Raw genomic sequence first — 22,958 nt, forward strand, 5'->3', positions numbered from 1 at the left:
CGTGTCGCTGGTGTGTGACAGTCAGGACTCACTCTGAGAGTCAGACAGGGGCGTGTCGCTGGTGTGTGACGGTCAGGACTCACTCTGAGAGTCAGACAGGGGCGTGTCGCTGGTGTGTGACAGTCAGGACTCAGGCTGAGAGTCAGACAGGGGCGTGTCGCTGGTGTGTGACAGTCAGGACTCACTCGGAGAGTCAGACAGGGGCGTGTCGCTGGTGTGTGGCAGTCAGGACTCACTCTGAGAGTCAGACAGGCCTGTCGCTGGTGTGTGACAGTCAGGACTCACTCTGAGAGTCAGACAGGCCTGTCGCTGGTGTGTGACAGTCAGGACTCAGGCTGAGAGTCAGACAGGGGCGTGTCGCTGGTGTGTGACAGTCAGGACTCACGCTGAGAGTCAGACAGGGGTGTGTCGCTGGTGTGTGGCAGTCAGGACTCACTCTGAGAGTCAGACAGGGGCGTGTCGCTGGTGTGTGACAGTCAGGACTCACTGAGAGTCAGACAGGGGCGTGTCGCTGGTGTGTGACGGTCAGGACTCAGGCTGAGAGTCAGACAGGGGCGTGTCGCTGGTGTGTGACAGTCAGGACTCACTCTGAGAGTCAGACAGGGGCGTGTCGCTGGTGTGTGACAGTCAGGACTCACTCTGAGAGTCAGACAGGGGCGTGTCGCTGGTGTGTGACAGTCAGGACTCACTCTGAGAGTCAGACAGGGGCGTGTCGCTGGTGTGTGACAGTCAGGACTCACTCTGAGAGTCAGACAGGGGCGTGTCGCTGGTGTGTGACAGTCAGGACTCAGGCTGAGAGTCAGACAGGGGCGTGTCGCTGGTGTGTGACAGTCAGGACTCACTCGGAGAGTCAGACAGGGGCGTGTCGCTGGTGTGTGACAGTCAGGACTCACGCTGAGAGTCAGACAGGGGCGTGTCGCTGGTGTGTGACAGTCAGGACTCACGCTGAGAGTCAGACAGGGGCGTGTCGCTGGTGTGTGACAGTCAGGACTCACTCTGAGAGTCAGACAGGGGCGTGTCGCTGGTGTGTGACAGTCAGGACTCACTCTGAGAGTCAGACAGGGGCGTGTCGCTGGTGTGTGACAGTCAGGACTCACTCTGAGAGTCAGACAGGGGCGTGTCGCTGGTGTGTGACAGTCAGGACTCACTCTGAGAGTCAGACAGGGGCGTGTCGCTGGTGTGTGACAGTCAGGACTCACTCTGAGAGTCAGACAGGGGCGTGTCGCTGGTGTGTGACAGTCAGGACTCACTCTGAGAGTCAGACAGGGGCGTGTCGCTGGTGTGTGACAGTCAGGACTCACTCTGAGAGTCAGACAGGGGCGTGTCGCTGGTGTGTGACAGTCAGGACTCACTCTGAGAGTCAGACAGGGGCGTGTCGCTGGTGTGTGACAGTCAGGACTCAGGCTGAGAGTCAGACAGGGGCGTGTCGCTGGTGTGTGACAGTCAGGACTCAGGCTGAGAGTCAGACAGGGGCGTGTCGCTGGTGTGTGACAGTCAGGACTCACTCGGAGAGTCAGACAGGGGCGTGTCGCTGGTGTGTGGCAGTCAGGACTCACGCTGAGAGTCAGACAGGGGCGTGTCGCTGGTGTGTGACAGTCAGGACTCACTCTGAGAGTCAGACAGGCCTGTCGCTGGTGTGTGACAGTCAGGACTCACTCTGAGAGTCAGACAGGCCTGTCGCTGGTGTGTGACAGTCAGGACTCAGGCTGAGAGTCAGACAGGGGCGTGTCGCTGGTGTGTGACAGTCAGGACTCACGCTGAGAGTCAGACAGGGGTGTGTCGCTGGTGTGTGGCAGTCAGGACTCACTCTGAGAGTCAGACAGGGGCGTGTCGCTGGTGTGTGACAGTCAGGACTCACTGAGAGTCAGACAGGGGCGTGTCGCTGGTGTGTGACGGTCAGGACTCAGGCTGAGAGTCAGACGGGTGTGTCGCTGGTGTGTGACAGTCAGGACTCACTCTGAGAGTCAGACAGGGGCGTGTCGCTGGTGTGTGACAGTCAGGACTCACTCTGAGAGTCAGACAGGGGCGTGTCGCTGGTGTGTGACAGTCAGGACTCACTCTGAGAGTCAGACAGGGGCGTGTCGCTGGTGTGTGACAGTCAGGACTCACTCTGAGAGTCAGACAGGGGCGTGTCGCTGGTGTGTGACAGTCAGGACTCACTCTGAGAGTCAGACAGGGGCGTGTCGCTGGTGTGTGACAGTCAGGACTCACTCGGAGAGTCAGACAGGGGCGTGTCGCTGGTGTGTGACAGTCAGGACTCACTGAGAGTCAGACAGGGGCGTGTCGCTGGTGTGTGACAGTCAGGACTCACGCTGAGAGTCAGACAGGGGCAGTAAAGGAGTCTCAGTACCTCTGTAGCAGATGAAGCTGAGCTTCTCCTCACAGTCACGGTTAGTCCAGTTCCCCCCTCTGTCCAGGGCTCCACAGTAGCTGTTAGTTGTGCACTGATGGTCTCCCCCTGTACCCCAGTTCTGATAATTAAGGGGTTGTCCATTCACCCAGAACCAGAACCCGAAGATCCGACTCTGCCGCAGGCCCAGCCAGACCAGGCTGGACTCAGCAGACTGGGCCTCTTCAGCAGCGTAGCTCTGCTCCTGGTGTGACTGGATATCCGCCAGGCCAGTGTGGTGAGTCTGACAGTGATCCAGGGCCTCAGCCCAGGACTTCTCCTCTCTCACCAGGACGAGCTTTCTGGTGTCTGCAAGAGAGAGACACAAAGAGTGGGAAACAAAAGAAATTTAGTGGCATTAAAAAGATTTCTAAGACAAATAGGAAAACAGATCACCAAAAGGGCACCATCAGTTCTTCTCCAACCACTACAGTAAAAGATATGTGAGGAAGCTAGGTCAGGTGTGAGTGTGTGATGAGGTCAGGTGAGAGTGTGTGATGAGGTCAGGTGAGAGTGTGTGATGAGGTCAGGTGAGAGTGTGTGATGAGGGCAGGTGAGAGTGTGTGATGAGGTCAGGTGAGAGTGTGTGATGAGGGCAGGTGAGGTGTGTGGGTGTGTGATGAGGGCAGGTGAGGTGTGTGGGTGTGTGATGAGGGCAGGTGAGGTGTGTGAGTGTGTGATGAGGGCAGGTGAGGTGTGTGGGTGTGTGATGAGGGCAGGTGAGGTGTGTGGGTGTGTGATGAGGTCAGGTGAGGTGTGTGGGTGTGTGATGAGGTCAGCTGAGGTGTGTGATGAGGTCAGGTGAGGTGTGTGGGTGTGTGATGGGGTCAGGTGAGGTGTGTGGGTGTGTGATGAGGGCAGGTGAGGTGTGTGGGTGTGTGATGAGGTCAGGTGAGGTGTGTGTCTGTGTTATGAGATCAGGTGAGGTGTGTGAGTGTGTGATGAGGTCAGGTGAGGTGTGTGGGTGTGTGATGAGGGCAGGTGAGGTGTGTGGGTGTGTGATGAGGTCAGCTGAGGTGTGTGATGAGGTCAGGTGAGGTGTGTGGGTGTGTGATGAGGGCAGGTGAGGTGTGTGGGTGTGTGATGAGGTCAGGTGAGGTGTGTGTCTGTGTTATGAGATCAGGTGAGGTGTGTGAGTGTGTGATGAGGTCAGGTGAGGTGTGTGGGTGTGTGATGAGGGCAGGTGAGGTGTGTGGGTGTGTGATGAGGGCAGGTGAGGTGTGAGAGTGTGTGATGAGGTCAGGTGAGGTGTGTGGGTGTGTGATGAGGTCAGGTGAGGTGTGTGGGTGTGTGATGAGGTCAGGTGAGGTGTGTGGGTGTGTGATGAGGTCAGGTGAGGTGTGTGAGTGTGTGATGAGGGCAGGTGAGGTGTGTGGGTGTGTGATGAGGTCAGGTGAGGTGTGTGGGTGTGTGATGAGGTCAGGTGAGGTGTGTGATGAGGTCAGGTGAGGTGTGTGATGAGCTCAGGTGAGGTGTGTGAGTGTGTGATGAGCTCAGGTGAGGTGTGTGAGTGTGTGATGAGGTCAGGTGAGGTGTGTGAGTGTGTGATGAGGTCAGGTGAGGTGTGTGAGTGTGTGATGAGGTCAGGTGAGGTGTGTGAGTGTGTGATGAGGTCAGGTGAGGTGTGTGGGTGTGTGATGAGGTCAGGTGAGGTGTGTGGGTGTGTGATGAGGTCAGGTGAGGTGTGTGGGTGTGTGATGAGGTCAGGTGAGGTGTGAGAGTGTGTGATGAGGTCAGGTGAGGTGTGTGGGTGTGTGATGAGGTCAGGTGAGGTGTGTGAGTGTGTGATGAGGTCAGGTGTGGTGTGTGGGTGTGTGATGAGGGCAGGTGAGGTGTGTGAGTGTGTGATGAGGTCAGGTGAGGTGTGTGGGTGTGTGATGAGGGCAGGTGAGGTGTGTGGGTGTGTGATGAGGGCAGGTGAGGTGTGAGAGTGTGTGATGAGGTCAGGTGAGGTGTGTGGGTGTGTGATGAGGTCAGGTGAGGTGTGTGGGTGTGTGATGAGGTCAGGTGAGGTGTGTGAGTGTGTGATGAGGGCAGGTGAGGTGTGTGAGTGTGTGATGAGGGCAGGTGAGGTGTGTGGGTGTGTGATGAGGTCAGGTGAGGTGTGTGGGTGTGTGATGAGGTCAGGTGAGGTGTGTGATGAGGTCAGGTGAGGTGTGTGATGAGCTCAGGTGAGGTGTGTGAGTGTGTGATGAGGTCAGGTGAGGTGTGTGGGTGTGTGATGAGGTCAGGTGAGGTGTGTGAGTGTGTGATGAGGTCAGGTGAGGTGTGTGGGTGTGTGATGAGGTCAGGTGAGGTGTGTGGGTGTGTGATGAGGTCAGGTGAGGTGTGTGGGTATGTGATGAGGTCAGGTGAGGTGTGTGGGTGTGTGATGAGGTCAGGTGAGGTGTGAGAGTGTGTGATGAGGTCAGGTGAGGTGTGTGGGTGTGTGATGAGGTCAGGTGAGGTGTGTGAGTGTGTGATGAGGTCAGGTGAGGTGTGTGGGTGTGTGATGAGGTCAGGTGAGGTGTGTGGGTGTGTGATGAGGTCAGGTGAGGTGTGAGAGTGTGTGATGAGGTCAGGTGAGGTGTGTGGGTGTGTGATGAGGTCAGGTGAGGTGTGTGAGTGTGTGATGAGGTCAGGTGTGGTGTGTGGGTGTGTGATGAGGTCAGGTGAGGTGTGTGGGTGTGTGATGAGGTCAGATGAGGTGTGTGAGAGTGTGTGATGAGGTCAGGTGAGGTGTGTGGGTGTGTGATGAGGGCAGGTGAGGTGTGTGGGTGTGTGATGAGGTCAGGTGAGGTGTGTGGGTGTGTGATGAGGTCAGGTGAGGTGTGAGAGTGTGTGATGAGGTCAGGTGAGGTGTGTGGGTGTGTGATGAGGTCAGGTGAGGTGTGTGGGTGTGTGATGAGGTCAGGTGAGGTGTGAGAGTGTGTGATGAGGTCAGGTGAGGTGTGTGATGAGGTCAGGTGAGGTGTGTGATGAGGTCAGGTGAGGTGTGAGAGTGTGTGATGAGGTCAGGTGAGGTGTGTGAGTGTGTGATGAAGTCAGGTGAGGTGTGTGAGTGTGTGATGAGATCAGGTGAGGTGTGGACAGGTGAGGGGCAGTGTGGTGGGTTCAGGTGAATCTCTCCCTGGGGAGGTCAGGGTATCTCACCATTATAGCAGATGAAGGGATATGCGGTGTTACAAGAAGCATCGTTCCAACCTCCTCTTTTATCCTGTAAGAAGAGAGATGTACAATTCTCCTTCCCATCATTGTCAGGCTGTTTTATACTCCAGTTGCGGAATGAGGAATTCCTCTGGTCCGACCACCTCCAGGCGTCCCTGAACAGACCGATCCACACGGACTCGTTCTTCATCACCTTCCTGACCTCCTCATTTTCACTCCTGCTCCTCACACTGACCAGGTCTGTGTGATTCACTCTGCAGTACCTCTGGGCTGCTCTCCAGTCTAGTTTGTCCTCAACCAGGACGTATCTCTGTGTGGGACCACCGCTCTCTGTAAGAACACACAGTGAGGCTGTTACTGACAGCGCCGGGACCAGCAGAGCCTGGCTCTCCTCCTGTACCCCTCTGTGAACAGATCTCTCCTCACAAACCCAAGCACAGACACACAGACAGAGGAGCTGGGGACACGGGAGCTGATGGGACAGAGCCCAACAGTTCAACAGTCATCATATTGTATGTAAGATAATGAGTGTCATTTTTCTGAGATCGCTATGATATCATCTTCTAAAAATGATGTATAAACAGCACAAAGTGAGGTTGAGTTTTTATCATCACTGATCTGATGCCCCCCTCCTGTGCGCTGCAGTGCTCACACAGGTGTGTCTGTGAAATCGGTCTTTAACCTGCTGTAGGGAAAGGCAGCCTTGCTAAACGAAAGGCTCACCTGCAGCGCCTGACAGAGAAACCTGCCCTGATGGCACGACTCCTCAGCGCTGCACAGATCTCAAGACACCAGCAAGACACACAGCCCTGAGCGGACACTGGGCACCACTGGGGCCCACTGTCGATTACAGTGAGACGAGAGTGATGTCAGGGGCCCGCGAAGGGGTTCTCAGAGGTGCAGGGGAGATCGGGCCATGATAAAGACTTACGTTGGGGGCCCACGAAGGGGTTTTGAGAGGTGCATGCTTTTATTTCTTATTCTCAGAGCTTCCCAGTCACCTACTTGGTATTTAGAAAACCCCATGAACAACTTCCCTGTTGCTCTCTGTGTATCTGTAAATCATCATGAAAATTATGCCTTATCTGTTTGTAGCAAACACTTAAAGTTAAGAAAAACAGATGAACAGATTTGCACACACCCGTTTTGCATGCATAGTTTTGATGTACAATATATTACTTGATATGTATTTTTATCAATACAATATATGTAGTACCGTTGTAACAGACGAAGGGCTTCTTTTCAGTCCAGTTGCTAGCTTCCCACTGTCCATCACTGTTCATTTCTGTACTGTTGCATGCAGTTGTTGGATCTGGGGAACCAGAGCTCCAGTTGCGGTATTCAGCCTCTCCATGCTTGTAGAAGCCCCACTTCGACAGGGACCAGTGCCACTGCTCTGGGTCTACTTTATACAGCCCGATCCAGGCCTGTTCAACAGAGTTGTCTGTTTCGCTGAGGACTCTCCTCAGCTCTTCTGCATCGTCGATGGTGGCCAGGTCAGTGTGGTTCTCCCTGCAGTAGCGCTGTGCTGAGGTCCAGTTCAGCTTGTAACTGACAAAGTGATACTGACGCCTCTGACACTGAGAGAGGGAGCAGAGCCCTGGAGACACACAGAGACTGTCAGACAGAGCCCTGGGGACACACAGAGACTGTCAGACAGAGCCCTGGAGACACACAGGACACACAGAGACTGTCAGACAGAGCCCTGGGGACACACAGAGACTGTCAGACAGACCCCTGGAGACACACAGGACACACAGAAACTGTCAGACAGAGCCCTGGAGACACAAAGGACACACAGAGACTGTCAGACAGACACCTGGAGACACAAAAGAATCACAGAGACTGTCAGACAGACACCTAGAGACAGACAGAGACTGTCAGACAGACACCTGGAGACAGACAGAACACAGAGACAGGAGACAGAAGTGATCTCTCCTGCGGCTGGACAGGGACAGGGGAGGACTGGGGCTGCTGTCCAGGGCACTGGGGTCAAGGTGCCGGCGATCAGACACTGACCTGAGAGGATCAGGAGGACACAGGCTCTGCCCTGCATGTCTGTGGGCCGTCAGGCTGCAGAAACACAGAGGGGCAGGTTAGTGCCACTGGGGCAGGAGACCTGAGGAGAAACTGACCCGTCCAGAGGGATCAGGACACGGCTGAGGAGAGAACAGCTGCATGATGGACAGAGACCCTAATGAACTGACCACACAGTGTCCATGATGACCAGTGACCCTAATGAACTGACCACACAGTGTCCATGATGGACAGAGACCCTAATGAACTGACCACACTGTGTATCCATGATGGACAGAGACCCTAATGAACTGACCACACAGTGTCCATGATGACCAGTGACCCTAATTAACTGACCACACTGTGTATCCATGATGGACAGTGACCCTAATGAACTGACCACACTGTGTGTCCATGATGGACAGAGACCCTAATGAACTGACCACACTGTGTGTCCATGATGGACAGTGACCCCAATGAACTGACCACACTGTGTGTCCATGATGACCAGTGACCCTAATGAACTGACCACACTGTGTATCCATGATGGACAGTGACCCTAATGAACTGACCACACTGTGTATCCATGATGGACAGTGACCCTAATGAACTGACCACACAGTGTCCATGATGGCCAGAGACCCTAATGAACTGACCACACTGTGTGTCCATGATGGACAGAGACCCTAATGAACTGACCACACTGTGTGTCCATGATGGACAGAGACCCTAATGAACTGACCACACTGTGTGTCCATGATGACCAGTGACCCTAATGAACTGACCACACTGTGTGTCCATGATGGACAGAGACCCTAATGAACTGACCACACTGTGTGTCCATGATGGCCAGAGACCCCAATGAACTGACCACACTGTGTGTCCATGATGGCCAGAGACCCCAATGAACTGACCACACAGTGTCCATGATGGCCAGAGACCCCAATGAACTGACCACACTGTGTGTCCATGATGGCCAGAGACCCCAATGAACTGACCACACAGTGTCCATGATGGCCAGAGACCCCAATGAACTGACCACACAGTGTCCATGATGGCCAGAGACCCTAATGAACTGACCACACTGTGTATCCATGATGGACAGTGACCCTAATGAACTGACCACACTGTGTGTCCATGATGGACAGTGACCCTAATGAACTGACCACACTGTGTGTCCATGATGGACAGAGACCCTAATGAACTGACCACACTGTGTCTCCATGATGGCCAGTGACCCTAATGAACTGACCACACTGTGTGTCCATCATGGCCAGTGACCCTAATGAACTGACCACACTGTGTGTCCATGATGGACAGAGACCCTAATGAACTGACCACACTGTGTGTCCATGATGGCCAGAGACCCTAATGATCTGACCACTTGTGTGCACTTGATGGTCAATGACACTAATGAAACAAACATACTGTGCCCTCAATGGCCAGTGGTCCTAATACACTGGCCAGAGGGTGTGCTGCTGTGCTGCTCTCTCTCTCTCGGTGTTGTCCAGGCAGTAACTGTCGCAGTGCAGATGAGAGACAGAGCAGCATGTAAATGACATTCAAATCGCTGGCTGTTACTTCCCTGTTCAAACTTCCCCTCGGCAGCAGCAACACAGGCACACCACACAGATCTCCCCTCCGCCAGCTTGTGAACGTCCAGGAAGTCATCCACCTGGAGACGCAGTTTCTGCTGCTGGTGCGGAACCGTCACTGGGCGTCTCCCAGGTGGGGTTACTGGTGCAGAACGGTCGCTGTGCGTCTCCCAGGTGGGGTTACTGGTGCAGAATGATCGCTGGGCGTCTCCCAGGTGGGGTTACTGGTGCAGAATGATCGCTGGGCGTCTCCCAGGTGGGGTTACTGGTGCAGAATGATCACTGTGCGTCTCCCAGGTGGGGTTACTGGTGCAGAATGATCGCTGTGCGTCTCCCAGGTGAGGTTACTGGTGCAGAACGGTCACTGTGCATCTCCCAGGTGGGGTTACTGGTGCAGAACGATTGCTGTGCGTCTCCCAGGTGGGGTTACTGGTGCAGAATGATCACTGGGCGTCTCCCAGGTGGGGTCACTGGTGCAGAACGATCACTGTGCGTCTCCCAGGTGAGGATACTGGTGCAGAACGATCACTGTGCGTCTCCCAGGTGGGGTTACTGGTGCAGAACGATCGCTGTGCGTCTCCCAGGTGGGGTTACTGGTGCAGAACGGTCGCTGTGCGTCTCCCAGGTGGGGTTACTGGTGCAGAACGGTCACTGTGCGTCTCCCAGGTGGGGTTACTGGTGCAGAACGATCGCTGTGCGTCTCCCAGGTGGGGTCACTGGTGCAGAATGATCACTGGGCGTCTCCCAGGTGGGGTCACTGGTGCAGAATGATCACTGTGCGTCTCCCAGGTGAGGATACTGGTGCAGAACGATCACTGTGCGTCTCCCAGGTGGGGTTACTGGTGCAGAACGATCACTGGGCGTCTCCCAGGTGGGGTTACTGGTGCAGAATGATCACTGTGCGTCTCCCAGGTGAGGATACTGGTGCAGAACGATCACTGTGCGTCTCCCAGGTGGGGTTACTGGTGCAGAACGATCACTGGGCGTCTCCCAGGTGGGGTTACTGGTGCAGAACGATCACTGTGCGTCTCCCAGGTGGGGTTACTGGTGCAGAACGATCACTGTGCGTCTCCCATGTGGGGTTACTGGTGCAGAATGATCACTGGGCGTCTCCCAGGTGGGGTTACTGGTGCAGAACGATCACTATGCGTCTCCTGGTGGGGTTACTGGTAAGGAACGATCACTGTGCATCTCCCAGGTGGGGTTACTGGTGCAGAATGATCACTGTGCGTCTCCCAGGTGGGGTTACTGGTGCAGAACGATCACTGTGTGTCTCCCAGGTGGGGTTACTGGGGCAGAACAATCACTGTGCGTCTCCCATGTGGGGTTACTGGTGCAGAATGATCACTGGGCGTCTCCCAGGTGGGGTTACTGGTGCAGAACGATCACTATGCGTCTCCCAGGTGAGGATACTGGTGCAGAACGATCACTGTGCGTCTCCCAGGTGGGGTTACTGGTGCAGAATGATCACTGGGCGTCTCCCAGGTGGGGTTACTGGTGCAGAACGATCACTATGCGTCTCCTGGTGGGGTTACTGGTAAAGAACGATCACTGTGCATCTCCCAGGTGGGGTTACTGGTGCAGAATGATCACTGTGCGTCTCCCAGGTGGGGTCACTGGTGCAGAACGATCACTATGCGTCTCCCAGGTGGGGTTACTGGTGCAGAACGATCACTGTGCGTCTCCCAGGTGGGGTTACTGGTGCAGAACGATCACTGTGCGTCTCCCATGTGGGGTTACTGGTGCAGAATGATCACTGGGCGTCTCCCAGGTGGGGTTACTGGTGCAGAACGTCTGGTACGCGGTGGCCAGACGCCAACTTCCTCAGCGCAGAGACAGGAGGGGGGGGGGTGGAGGAAGAGGAGGAGAGATCGGCCGTCGGGAACATCTCCTGCGCGTCTCCCACAGCTGCAACCACAGCCCTGGGCTCAACGAAGAACCCCGCAGCCCGGAGGAGAAAGTCCAGGGTCTCGTTCCTGCAGGCTGGACATCATACACACAACCACACACTGGACTGACACAGCTGGACACCACACACACTGGTCCTGTCTCAGGCAGCGGGTCCTGTCAGGAGCAGTGAGTCCTGTCTCAGGCAGAGGGTCCTGTCAGGAGCAGTGAGTCCTGTCTCAGGCAGAGGGTCCTGTCAGGAGCAGTGAGTCCTGTCTCAGGCAGAGGGTCCTGTCAGGAGCAGTGAGTCCTGTCTCAGGCAGCGGGTCCTGTCAGGAGCAGTGAGTCCTGTCTCAGGCAGTGGGTCCTGTCTCAGGCAGCAGGTCCTGTCAGGAGCAGTGAGTCCTGTCTCAGGCAGAGGGTCCTGTCAGGAGCAGTGAGTCCTGTCTCAGGCAGAGGGTCCTGTCAGGAGCAGTGAGTCCTGTCTCAGGCAGAGGGTCCTGTCAGGAGCAGTGAGTCCTGTCTCAGGCAGAGGGTCCTGTCAGGAGCAGTGAGTCCTGTCTCAGGCAGCGGGTCCTGTCAGGAGCAGTGAGTCCTGTCTCAGGCAGAGGGTCCTGTCAGGAGCAGTGAGTCCTGTCTCAGGCAGCGGGTCCTGTCAGGAGCAGTGAGTCCTGTCTCAGGCAGCGGGTCCTGTCAGGAGCAGTGAGTCCTGTCTCAGGCAGCGGGTCCTGTCAGGAGCAGTGAGTCCTGTCTCAGGCAGCAGGTCCTGTCAGGAGCAGTGAGTCCTGTCTCAGGCAGCGGGTCCTGTCAGGAGCAGTGAGTCCTGTCTCAGGCAGCGGGTCCTGTCAGGAGCAGTGAGTCCTGTCTCAGGCAGCGGGTCCTGTCAGGAGCAGTGAGTCCTGTCTCAGGCAGCAGCGGGTCCTGTCAGGAGCAGTGAGTCCTGTCTCAGGCAGCGGGTCCTGTCACCCCACCCTGGAGAAGACTCAGCCCCTCTCTCTCCCTGCCCAGCGCCGAGGAGCTGCAGCAGCCCATCAGAGGGATTAAACACACCGCAGCCCGTTGCTGTGTAACTACTGAGAGGACGGGGAAATCAAAGCAGAGATTTCCTGGCCCCCCACAGCCCTCTGCTGACCTGATCGTCTCCACCCCCGCGGTCACGAGCGAAACCGATCAGTGGACAGTCACAGAATGTGTAATATTTCACCGCCCCTGGATTTTGAACCAGCAGCAGCAGCAACAACGGGGACGTACAGTGTTTTTGTCAAAACTTTTCAAACAGAGATTTTATCAGACTTTCTGCTACCGAAGGGCACTTGCCGATCCGTGGGGGAATTCTCCAACCCCTGAGACCTACAAAAGGGAGAAGAGCAGACTTACCTGCGGAGAGGCGGTGTGTTGCTGTGGACTGCAGTGTGAGTCTGTAGGGTTGGGGGGGCGATGTCATTCTGTACCTGCGAGGGGGGAGGGGGGGGGCTGCTGGCACAGCCCAGCTGCGATGTCACTTCCTCTTCCTGCACCTCCCTCTCTCTGCCACACTGTATGCAAAACCTGACTCCTTCCTGGAACAAGGGGCCCTTGTGCAGCCTCAGCTCTGCTGCCGTTCTGGGTATTTGCATATACACACACACTCTCACACACTCACACACCCTGGACAGGACACCAGTCCATCACAGGACACACACACACTCACACACCCTGGACAGGACACCAGTCCATCACAGGACACACACACACACACACTCACACACCCTGGACAGGACACCAGTCCATCACTGGACACACACACTCACACACCCTGGACAGGACACCAGTCCATCACAGGACACACACACACTCACACACACTGGACAGGACACCAGTCCATCACAGGACACACACACACACTCACACACCCTGGACAGGACACCAGTCCATCACAGGACACACACACACACACCCTGGACAGGACACCAGTCCATCACAGGACACACACACACACACACCCTGGACAGGACACCAGTCCATCACAGGACACACACACACACTCACACACCCTGGACAGGACACCAGTCCATCACAGGACACACACACACTCACACACCCTGGACAGGACACCAGACCATCACAGGACACACACACTCACACACCCTGGACAGGACACAAGTCCATCACAGGACACACACACACACTCACACACCCTGGACAGGACACCAGTCCATCACAGGACACACACTCACACTCACACACCCTGGACAATACACTAGTCCATCACAGGACACACTCACACTCACACACCCTGGACAGGACACCAGTCCATCACAGGACACACACACACACACTCACACACCCTGGACAGGACACCAGTACATCACAGGACACACACACTCACACACCCTGGACAGGACACCAGTCCATCACAGGACACACACACACACTCACACACCCTGGACAGGACACCAGTCCATCACTGGACACACACACTCACACACCCTGGACAGGACACCAGTCCATCACAGGACACACACACACTCACACACACTGGACAGGACACCAGTCCATCACAGGACACACACACACACTCACACACCCTGGACAGGACACCAGTCCATCACAGGACACACACACACACACCCTGGACAGGACACCAGTCCATCACAGGACACACACACACTCACACACCCTGGACAGGACACCAGTCCATCACAGGACACACACACACACACCCTGGACAGGACACCAGTCCATCACAGGACACACACACACACACACCCTGGACAGGACACCAGTCCATCACAGGACACACACACACACTCACACACCCTGGACAGGACACCAGTCCATCACAGGACACACACACACTCACACACCCTGGACAGGACACCAGACCATCACAGGACACACACACTCACACACCCTGGACAGGACACAAGTCCATCACAGGACACACACACACACTCACACACCCTGGACAGGACACCAGTCCATCACAGGACACACACTCACACTCACACACCCTGGACAATACACTAGTCCATCACAGGACACACTCACACTCACACACCCTGGACAGGACACCAGTCCATCACAGGACACACACACACACACTCACACACCCTGGACAGGACACCAGTCCATCACAGGACACACACACACACTCACACACCCTGGACAGGACACCAGTCCATCACAGGACACACACACACACACACCCTGGACAGGACACCAGTCCATCACTGGACACACACACTCACACACCCTGGACAGGACACCAGTCCATCACAGGACACACACACACTCACACACACTGGACAGGACACCAGTCCATCACAGGACACACACATTCACACACCCTGGACAGGACACCAGTCCATCACAGGACACACACACTCACACACCCTGGACAGGACACCAGTCCATCACAGGACACACACACACACTCACACACCCTGGACAGGACACCAGTCCATCACAGGACACACACACACACTGGACAGGACACCAGTCCATCACAGGACACACACAGTTCTCCCAGAAGCCAGTTAACCCACCAGCCTGTCTCTGGACTGTGGGAGGAAAGCAGAGCAGCTGGACGAGACCCACGCAAACACAGGGGGAACGTGCAGACTCCACGCAGACAGCACCCCCGGTGTGCGAGGCATCAAAGCTGACCACCGAAACACCATGCCCCACACATTCATAGCGAGGTTCCGTGGTCCAAAATATTTCAAGAGCAATTCAAGAGACCCCAGCTCAACAGGATGCCCCCCCCCCCAAGAAAAAAACAACAGACACGTGATATGATTTATAAAGTTATTGTTTTAATAAACGCACATGAAGAAGCGCAGAACCCCCCCAAAAATACACAATGATCACATCCAGTCTCATAAACAGAGGTGGGGCGGTGGCTCGGGATCTGCGCCTGTGACCGGGAGGTTGCCGGTTCGAATCCCGCGGCCGGGAGAGGAATCCTACTCCGTTGGGCCCCTGAGCGAGGCCCTTCACCCCCAACTGCTCCAGGGGCGCCGTACAATGGCAGACCCTGCGCTCTGACCCCCAGCTTCTCTCTCCCTGTCTGTGTCTCCTTGGAGAAAAGCTGGGGTCTGCGAAAAGAAGAATTCCTAATGCAAGAAATTGTATAGGGCTAATAAAGAAACATTATTATTATTATTATTATTATTATTAAACAGGCGTACTGGAAGGCAAACTCAGCACAATAAATACTCAAGACTTGTACACACACACACGCATCCTGCAAATTCCAGAGCACCGCCGAAGAGGGCTCCACAGTCTACATGTTCCTCCTCTTCGCCTCTCAGCATCGGGTGAGCTCTGTATGCCACAGGCGAGAGCATCTGACGGCACACACCGCCGCGCGAAACAAGGAGCCAGTGAAAGAGGGTGGTTTCAAGCTGAAAGAAATCCCCAAGGCACGGAGCACACACAACTCACCGCACAGAGATGAGGAGTACTCTCGCTGTGCAAGTCGAGGTGTGTTTGTTGGAAGAGATATACAGTGGTTCAGTGAAGAGATCTGTTTGTTGGTTTTGAATGTTTTCAGGCACGCCTTCCGAGAATCGTCTACGTCTATCGACTCACGCGGGGAGATTCTCACAGGTGTGATACTTGATATTCAAAGTCGGAGCTGCGGGTGAGCACTGGACATCATACACACTGGGCATCAGGTACACTGGGCATCATACACACTGGGCATCAGGTACACTGGACATCATACACACTGGGCATCAGGTACACTGGGCATTAGGTACACTGGACATCAGGTACACTGGGCATCAAACACACTGGACATCAGGTACACTGGACATCAGGTACACTGGACATCATACACACAGGGCATCAGGTACACTGGGCATCATACACACTGGACATCAGGTACACTGGACATCAGGTACACTGGACATCATACACACAGGGCATCAGGTACACTGGGCATCAAACACACTGGACATCAGGTACACTGGACATCAGGTACACTGGGCATCATACACACAGGGCATCAGGTACACTGGGCATCATACACACTGGACATCAGGTACACTGGACATCAGGTACACTGGACATCATACACACTGGACATCAGGTACACTGGGCATCATACACACAGGGCATCAAGTACACTGGGCATTAGGTACACTGGGCATCAAGTACACTGGACATCAGGTACACTGGACATCATACACACTGGACATCAGGTACACTGGGCATCATACACACAGGGCATCAAGTACACTGGGCATCATACACACAGGGCATCAAGTACACTGGGCATTAGGTACACTGGACATCAGGTACACTGGACATCAAACACACTGGACATCATACACACTGGGCATCATACACACTGGGCATCAGGTACACCGGACATCATACACACTGGACATCATACACACTGGGCATCAGGTACACTGGGCATCAGGTACACTGGGCATCATACACACTGGACATCAGGTACACTGGGCATCAGGTACACTGGGCATCATACACACTGGGCATCAGGTACACTGGACATCATACACACTGGACATCAGGTACACTGGGCATCATACACACTGGGCATCATACACACTGGGCATCATACACACTGGACATCAGGTACACTGGGCATCAGGTACACTGGGCATCATACACACTGGGCATCATACACACTGGACATCATACACACTGGACATCAGGTACACTGGGCATCATACACACTGGACATCAGGTACACTGGACATCAAGTACACTGGACATCAGGTACACTGGGCATCATACACACTGGGCATCATACACACTGGACATCAGGTACACTGGGCATCAGGTACACTGGGCATCATACACACTGGGCATCATACACACTGGACATCATACACACTGGACATCAGGTACACTGGGCATCATACACACTGGACATCAGGTACACTGGGCATCAGGTACACTGGGCATCATACACACTGGCCATCATACACACTGGACATCATACACACTGGACATCATACACACTGGACATCAGGTACACTGGACACCGCACAAAGCAACTGCCCAGCTAGTCCACCTGATTTCTATTTGTCTTCAATCTCCCAAATATTCTCACTGGAAACTCTGGTAGCAGGATCTTCTGGAGCCACAACTAGTCTGTAGACACAACAAACAGCAGTAGAGTTAGATCCTCAAAATAGACAAAATAGACCACCCATCTGGATACACACAGACACAACCACACACTGACAGAGCTGGACATAACACACACACACACACACACACACACACACACACACACACACACACACACACACACACACACACACACACACTGGACTGACACAGATGGACACCACACACACTGGTCCTGTCTCATGCAGCGGGTCCTGTCAGGAGCAGTGAGTCCTGTCTCAGGCAGTGGGTCCTGTCAGGAGCAGTGAGTCTTGTCTCAGGCAGTGGGTCCTGTCAGGAGCAGAGAGTCCTGTCTCAGGCAGCGGGTCCTGTCAGGAGCAGTGAGTCCTGTCTCAGGCAGCGGGTCCTGTCAGGAGCAGTGAGTCCTGTCTCAGGCAGGGGATCCTGTCAGGAGCAGTGAGTCCTGTCTCAGGCAGTGAGTCCTGTCTCAGGCAGGGGGTCCTGTCAGGAGCAGTGAGTCCTGTCTCAGGCAGTGAGTCCTGTCTCAGGCAGCGGGTCCTGTCAGGAGCAGTGACTCCTGTCTCAGGCAGCGGGTCCTGTCAGGAGCAGTGAGTCCTGTCTCAGGCAGCGGGTCCTGTCAGGAGCAGTGAGTCCTGTCTCAGGCAGAGGGTCCTGTCAGGAGCAGTGAGTCCTGTCTCAGGCAGCGAGTCCTGTCTCAGGCAGCAGGTCCTGTCAGGAGCAGTGAGTCCTGTCAGGAGCAGCGAGTCCTGTCTCAGGCAGCAGGTCCTGTCAGGAGCAGTGAGTCCTGTCAGGAGCAGTGAGTCCTGTCTCAGGCAGCGGGTCCTGTCAGGAGCAGTGAGTCCTGTCTCAGGCAGCGGGTCCTGTCAGGAGCAGTGAGTCCTGTCTCAGGCAGCGGGTCCTGTCAGGAGCAGTGAGTCCTGTCTCAGGCAGCGGGTCCTGTCAGGAGCAGTGAGTCCTGTCTCAGGCAGCGAGTCCTGTCTCAGGCAGCGGGTCCTGTCTCAGGCAGCAGGTTCTGTCAGGAGCAGTGAGTCCTGTCTCAGGCAGCAGGTCCTGTCAGGAGCAGTGAGTCCTGTCTCAGGCAGTGGGTCCTGTCAGGAGCAGTGAGTCCTGTCTCAGGCAGCGGGTCCTGTCAGGAGCAGTGAGTCCTGTCTCAGGCAGTGGGTCCTGTCAGGAGCAGTGAGTCCTGTCTCAGGCAGCAGGTCCTGTCAGGAGCAGTGAGTCCTGTCTCAGGCAGCGGGTCCTGTCAGGAGCAGTGAGTCCTGTCTCAGGCAGCGAGTCCTGTCTCAGGCAGCAGTGGGTCCTGTCAGGAGCAGTGAGTCCTGTCAGGAGCAGTGAGTCCTGTCTCAGGCAGAGGGTCCTGTCAGGAACAGTGAGTCCTGTCTCAGGCAGAGGGTCCTGTCAGGAGCAGTGAGTCCTGTCTCAGGCAGCGAGTCCTGTCAGGAGCAGTGAGTCCTGTCTCAGGCAGCGAGTCCTGTCAGGAGCAGTGAGTCCTGTCTCAGGCAGCGAGTCCTGTCAGGAGCAGTGAGTCCTATCTCAGGCAGCAGGTCCTGTCAGGAGCAGTGGGCCCTGTCTCAGGCAGCGAGTCCTGTCAGGAGCAGTGAGTCCTGTCTCAGGCAGAGGGTCCTGTCAGGAGCAGTGAGTCCTGTCTCAGGCAGCAGGTCCTGTCTCAGGCAGCAGGTCCTGTCAGGAGCAGTGAGTCCTGTCTCAGGCAGCGGGTCCTGTCAGGAGCAGTGAGTCCTGTCTCAGGCAGAGGGTCCTGTCAGGAGCAGCGAGTCCTGTCTCAGGCAGCAGGTCCTGTCTCAGGCAGCAGGTCCTGTCAGGAGCAGTGAGTCCTGTCTCAGGCAGCGGGTCCTGTCAGGAGCAGTGAGTCCTGTCTCAGGCAGCGGGTCCTGTCAGGAGCAGTGAGTCCTGTCTCAGGCAGCGAGTCCTGTCTCAGGCAGCGGGTCCTGTCTCAGGCAGCAGGTTCTGTCAGGAGCAGTGAGTCCTGTCTCAGGCAGCAGGTCCTGTCAGGAGCAGTGAGTCCTGTCTCAGGCAGTGGGTCCTGTCAGGAGCAGTGAGTCCTGTCTCAGGCAGCGGGTCCTGTCAGGAGCAGTGAGTCCTGTCTCAGGCAGTGGGTCCTGTCAGGAGCAGTGAGTCCTGTCTCAGGCAGCAGGTCCTGTCAGGAGCAGTGAGTCCTGTCTCAGGCAGCGGGTCCTGTCAGGAGCAGTGAGTCCTGTCTCAGGCAGCGAGTCCTGTCTCAGGCAGCAGTGGGTCCTGTCAGGAGCAGTGAGTCCTGTCAGGAGCAGTGAGTCCTGTCTCAGGCAGAGGGTCCTGTCAGGAACAGTGAGTCCTGTCTCAGGCAGAGGGTCCTGTCAGGAGCAGTGAGTCCTGTCTCAGGCAGCGAGTCCTGTCAGGAGCAGTGAGTCCTGTCTCAGGCAGCGAGTCCTGTCAGGAGCAGTGAGTCCTATCTCAGGCAGCAGGTCCTGTCAGGAGCAGTGGGCCCTGTCTCAGGCAGCGAGTCCTGTCAGGAGCAGTGAGTCCTGTCTCAGGCAGAGGGTCCTGTCAGGAGCAGTGAGTCCTGTCTCAGGCAGCAGGTCCTGTCTCAGGCAGCAGGTCCTGTCAGGAGCAGTGAGTCCTGTCTCAGGCAGCGGGTCCTGTCAGGAGCAGCGAGTCCTGTCTCAGGCAGCAGGTCCTGTCTCAGGCAGCAGGTCCTGTCAGGAGCAGTGAGTCCTGTCTCAGGCAGCGGGTCCTGTCAGGAGCAGTGAGTCCTGTCTCAGGCAGCGGGTCCTGTCAGGAGCAGTGAGTCCTGTCTCAGGCAGCGAGTCCTGTCTCAGGCAGCGGGTCCTGTCTCAGGCAGCAGGTTCTGTCAGGAGCAGTGAGTCCTGTCTCAGGCAGCAGGTCCTGTCAGGAGCAGTGAGTCCTGTCTCAGGCAGTGGGTCCTGTCAGGAGCAGTGAGTCCTGTCTCAGGCAGCGGGTCCTGTCAGGAGCAGTGAGTCCTGTCTCAGGCAGTGGGTCCTGTCAGGAGCAGTGAGTCCTGTCTCAGACAGCAGGTCCTGTCAGGAGCAGTGAGTCCTGTCTCAGGCAGCGGGTCCTGTCAGGAGCAGTGAGTCCTGTCTCAGGCAGCGAGTCCTGTCTCAGGCAGCAGTGGGTCCTGTCAGGAGCAGTGAGTCCTGTCTCAGGCAGCAGGTCCTGTCAGGAGCAGTGAGTCCTGTCTCAGGCAGAGGGTCCTGTCAGGAGCAGTGAGTCCTGTCTCAGGCAGCGGGTCCTGTCAGGAGCAGTGAGTCCTGTCTCAGGCAGTGGGTCCTGTCAGGAGCAGTGAGTCCTGTCTCAGGCAGCGGGTCCCGTCTCAGGCAGCGAGTCCAGTCAGGAGCAGCGAGTCCTGTCTCAGGCAGCGAGTCCTGTCTCAGGCAGCGGGTCCTGTCTCAGGCAGCGGGTCCTGTCTCAGGCAGCAGGTTCTGTCAGGAGCAGTGAGTCCTGTCTCAGGCAGAGGGTCCTGTCAGGAGCAGTGAGTCCTGTCTCAGGCAGCGGGTCCTGTCTCAGGCAGCGGGTCTCAGACTCACCTCCTCCCTATTCCGCTGGGTAGAAAACCCGTCCGTCCGGCTGCTCCCTCCAGCGCAGGGTGTGGTTCCCCAGGAGACCCCGCTGGGCCAGCAGGTCCTCCATCTGCAGACACAGACGGACAGCTCACACGGCGCCAGCGTGCGCCTCAGACACAGCGCTCACACCCCTGGATTCGAGCAACACGGGTTCGAGCTGCGAAACATCGTGTCGCAGAGCAGATCTGCTCCGTCTCTCCTGCTGAGCCCCTGATCTGAATCCCTGAGGATCAGGGACATGAAGGTTCCCTCTATAGCCCACCTGTCGACATCTGGAACAGTCCGGCTCGGGGTCTGAACCCCAGTCACACACCAGACACACTCAGCTCCCGCCTACCTGCTCCAGGAGTCTGTGCCTCGTCTCGGCGTCGTTCCCAATCGGCTCTTCGCTCCCGGCGATCTTCAGCCTCAGGATGGTCCTCTTCCTCGTCCGCGTCTGGGGATCTGGGGAGACAGGCGTCAGTGAGGTCAGGTGAGGTGTGTGATGAGGTCAGGTGAGGTGTGAGAGTGTGTGATGAGGTCAGGTGAGGTGTGTGAGTGTGTGTGATGAGGTCAGGTGAGGTGTGAGAGTGTGTGATGAGGTCAGGTGAGGTGTGTGGGTGTGTGATGAGGGCAGGTGAGGTGTGTGGGTGTGTGATGAGGTCAGGTGAGGTGTGTGAGTGTGTGATGAGGGCAGGTGAGGTGTGTGAGTGTGTGATGAGATCAGGTGAGGTGTGTGGGTGTGTGATGAGGTCAGGTGAGGTGTGTGAGTGTGTGATGAGGTCAGGTGAGGTGTGTGGGTGTGTGATGGGGTCAGGTGAGGTGTGTGGGTGTGTGATGAGGTCAGGTGAGGTGTGTGAGTGTGTGATGAGGTCAGGTGAGGTGTGTGGGTGTGTGATGAGGTCAGGTGAGGTGTGTGAGTGTGTGATGAGGTCAGGTGAGGTGTGTGGGTGTGTGATGGGGTCGGGTGAGGTGTGTGAGTGTGTGATGAGGTCAGGTGAGGTGTGTGGGTGTGTGATGAGGTCAGGTGAGGTGTGTGGGTGTGTGATGAGGTCAGGTGAGGTGTGTGATGAGGTCAGGTGAGGTGTGTGAGTGTGTGATGAGGTCAGGTGAGGGTTAAGGGTGTGTGATGAGGTCAGGTGAGGAGTGAGAGTGTGTGATGAGACAGGTGACCCTCCTGTCTGTAACAGACAAGTCTGTGTGAGACTGTACTGTACCTGAGCCCTGTGGACACCGTGACACTGCAGCTACAGCTATATAATCTCCAAGTCCTCTCATTGCTGGTGAAGTGATACTCACATGTAACAGCAGGGGGTGACACAGAGGCTGTGGGGGTGTCAATAGATGGTGTCTCAGGGGTTGTGGGGGTGTCAGTAGATGGTGTTGTCTCAGGGGTTGTGGGGGTGTCAGTAGATGGTGTTGTCTCAGGGGTTGTGGGGGTGTCAGTAGATGGTGTCTCAGGGGTTGTGGGGGTGTCAGTAGATGGTGTTGTCTCAGGAGTTGTGGGGGTGTCAGTAGATGGTGTTGTCTCAGGAGTTGTGGGGGTGTCAGTAGATGGTGTTGTCTCAGGGGTTGTGGGGGTGTCAGTAGATGGTGTCTCAGGAGTTGTGGGGGTGTCAGTAGATGGTGTCTCAGGAGTTGTGGGGGTGTCAGTAGATGCTGTTGTCTCAGGGGTTGTGGGGGTGTCAGTAGATGTTGTCTCAGGGGTTGTGGGGGTGTCAGTAGATGGTGGTGTCTCAGGAGTTGTGGGGGTGTCAGTAGATGGTGTTGTCTCAGGGGTTGTGGGGGTGTCAGTAGATGGTGTTGTCTCAGGGGTTGTGGGGGTGTCAGTAGATGGTGTTGTCTCAGGAGTTGTGGGGGTGTCAGTAGATGGTGTCTCAGGGGTTGTGGGGGTGTCAGTAGATGGTGTTGTCTCAGGGGTTGTGGGGGTGTCAGTAGATGGTGTCTCAGGAGTTGTGGGGGTGTCAGTAGATGGTGTTGTCTCAGGAGTTGTGGGGGTGTCAGTAGATGGTGTTGTCTCAGGGGTTGTGGGGGTGTCAGTAGATGGTGTTGTCTCAGGGGTTGTGGGGGTGTCAGTAGATGGTGTCTCAGGGGTTGTGGGGGTGTCAGTAGATGGTGTTGTCTCAGGAGTTGTGGGGGTGTCAGTAGATGGTGTTGTCTCAGGGGTTGTGGGGGTGTCAGTAGATGGTGTTGTCTCAGGGGTTGTGGAGGTGTCAGTAGATGGTGTTGTCTCAGGAGTTGTGGGGGTGTCAGTAGATG

At 56.0% G+C, this 22,958-nt stretch overlaps 1 protein-coding gene across 1 annotated transcript in view; it reads right to left on the bottom strand.

Moving 5' to 3' along the window:
- The window catches only part of LOC148662483 (C-type mannose receptor 2-like), a 32,839-nt gene that overhangs the window by 4,456 nt on the left and 5,425 nt on the right, over window positions 1–22,958 (bottom strand). The window contains exons 5-12 of the mRNA XM_088633009.1: window positions 21,058–21,164; window positions 20,694–20,787; window positions 10,949–11,130; window positions 9,134–9,227; window positions 7,556–7,606; window positions 6,753–7,136; window positions 5,522–5,866; window positions 2,351–2,698 (exon numbers count right to left, since the gene is read on the bottom strand). Coding sequence (XP_088489135.1) covers window positions 2,351–2,698; window positions 5,522–5,866; window positions 6,753–7,136; window positions 7,556–7,606; window positions 9,134–9,227; window positions 10,949–11,130; window positions 20,694–20,787; window positions 21,058–21,164 — 1,605 coding nt within the window. The remainder of the gene's footprint in view (window positions 1–2,350; window positions 2,699–5,521; window positions 5,867–6,752; window positions 7,137–7,555; window positions 7,607–9,133; window positions 9,228–10,948; window positions 11,131–20,693; window positions 20,788–21,057; window positions 21,165–22,958) is intronic.

The sequence above is a fragment of the Lepisosteus platostomus genome, chromosome 5 (genome assembly GCF_059453375.1).
Source record: "Lepisosteus platostomus isolate fLepPlt1 chromosome 5, fLepPlt1.hap1, whole genome shotgun sequence".
Taxonomy (NCBI): Eukaryota; Metazoa; Chordata; class Actinopteri; order Semionotiformes; family Lepisosteidae; genus Lepisosteus; species Lepisosteus platostomus.